Raw genomic sequence first — 1,835 nt, 5'->3', positions numbered from 1 at the left:
CGGGACTCCCGCGAGCGCACGCGCACTGTCACACCGCCACTCCTGCCCGGGCCTCCGGGACTGATGTCGTCAATGCAGATCAATCTAGAAGTCGCCAGCAGCCGCGCTGTGGGGGTAAAAAGCGCGTGGAGGGCCGAGACCCTCGGCCCTCCCAGCAGTGTGCCCCGGAGAGCAGCCCTGTGGACCACCGCGGCAGCACCACGGACAGCGCCGCGTGCCGCTGGCTGGCTGGAGCCCGACGCGGGGCGCTCGGCGGCGGCATTTGGGGCTCTGGGCTGTCATGGCAGGGACGGGGTCTCGCCCGCTCTGCGGGCCAGCTCGTGAGAGCCCGTCTTGGATCGCTCGGCCTTCCCCCCGCCCACCGCCCCGTGCCCTCGGGCTCGGTGACCCAGCACGACCCTCATCGGGAGCTCGGCACTTGTGGGGACCCAACGTGGGGTGCGTGAGGGTGGAAGCGCCAGCTTAAGCACCCAGGAGAACGTGCCCCGCCGGTGACCTCCTTGTCTCCTGCCTTGGGCGAGCGGGTCTGGGGGCGGGGAGGAATGTCTGGAGGGGAGGGGTGGGGAGGGGGTCTCTAAGAGTGCGTCCTGGCTTGGTTCCCCACCCCTCTCCGCTCCACACGTGCGCGAGAGACTGGCCCCAGCCTCGCCGTGGGCAGGGCGCGGCGCAGGGTCCAGGGTGACCTGCAGGCGCAGACAGATGTGGAGTTACATAAGGGAAGATGAGAGCCCAAGCGGCCCAGCCCGGAGGGCAGCGCTCCCACCCCAGGCGCAGCGACCCCAGGGGGAGGAGGCGCTCGCCAGGTGGCTGTAAGCCCGGCCGAGACCCCCGCTGGATACGCGGTGGGGGCGGTCATTGCTGCAGCGGACAGAGGTCACTGCGCTCAGGCGCAGCCCAGGCGGCAGCTGCGGCAGCGTTAGCGCCTGCCTGCGGGAGGGGAGTGCCGGGGGCTGGGGGGCGGGGGAGGGAGGTGGATGGAGGGTGCATCCCGCTCCAGACACGCGCTCAGATAGACAGGGTCAAGGACACAGGCAGGCTGAGACAATCACAGCGAGACAGACAGACACGCCCACATGCAGACACACAGACACCCACAGCCCAGGGAAAGCCACCCAGCGGCTGGGACCAGCACAGGCAGACAGCCAGGCTGCAACGCCCTGGAGGAAGCAGCTCCCTCTGTAGCCTGCGGTGCACACTCGCAGGAGGTTCGCCTGTGCCTGAGGGAGGGGTAGAGAGGCAGCGGAGCTAGGCTGTCACCCCAAGACTTCCAGCAATTCCTGATCATGGGGGTCCCACCCTTGCCCCTAGCCCCAAGGCAGGCTTCAGAAACTTTGGAGAGTGAAGGCTGGGGGAGCCCCAGACCCTAGGCTCACCCACTCCACCATTTCTGGCTCTCCCAGCCCCAGTGGGGAGCCATTTCAGATGCCTGGCTCTGCTCACAGCAAACCCCACAACCCTGCTGAGCCCCAGGCCCCCCCCCCACCATCCTGCATGTCTGCTGGGACAGGGGGACAGGGACAGGAAGTTCCTAGACCAGGCAGAGGTGGTGGCTGGGCCCTGCTGCCCCATCCCCCTCCTCTCAGAGGTCTCTGCAGCTGGGTCTGGACCCCTGCCTCCTGCCTCCTCCTTTGGCCAGCAGCTCCCTGCTGAGTGGGCCTCTGGTCTCCCCTCCCCCCACAGAAACATGGGGTGACATAGAGGGTAGGACAGGAGTTCTCACATGCACTGGCTGAGGCCCCCTTGTGTCCCCATCCTGGAATGGGGGTTCCACAGTGCCCCGGCCCTGGGTTGAGGGGAGGGCTCAAGGGGGAGAAGGGGCTCCGGACTGCAGCCTT

General features: G+C 68.0%; 1 protein-coding gene across 1 annotated transcript in view; it reads right to left on the bottom strand.

Moving 5' to 3' along the window:
* The window catches only part of HRH3 (histamine receptor H3), a 6,021-nt gene extending 4,636 nt beyond the window's left edge, over positions 1-1,385 (bottom strand). Inside the window, exons 1-4 of the mRNA XM_045296934.1 lie at positions 1,374-1,385; positions 840-950; positions 605-683; positions 35-106 (exon numbers count right to left, since the gene is read on the bottom strand). Coding sequence (XP_045152869.1) covers positions 35-106; positions 605-683; positions 840-950; positions 1,374-1,385 — 274 coding nt within the window. The remainder of the gene's footprint in view (positions 1-34; positions 107-604; positions 684-839; positions 951-1,373) is intronic.
* Between the last annotated feature and the right edge of the window lie 450 nt (positions 1,386-1,835).

This window comes from Echinops telfairi, unplaced genomic scaffold (assembly GCF_000313985.2).
Source record: "Echinops telfairi isolate 266 unplaced genomic scaffold, ASM31398v2 ScPeMD7_7414;HRSCAF=8452, whole genome shotgun sequence".
NCBI lineage: Eukaryota > Metazoa > Chordata > Mammalia > Afrosoricida > Tenrecidae > Echinops > Echinops telfairi.
Note: the sequence above shows the minus strand (reverse complement) of the source record. Positions and strands in the feature narration are given on the sequence as shown.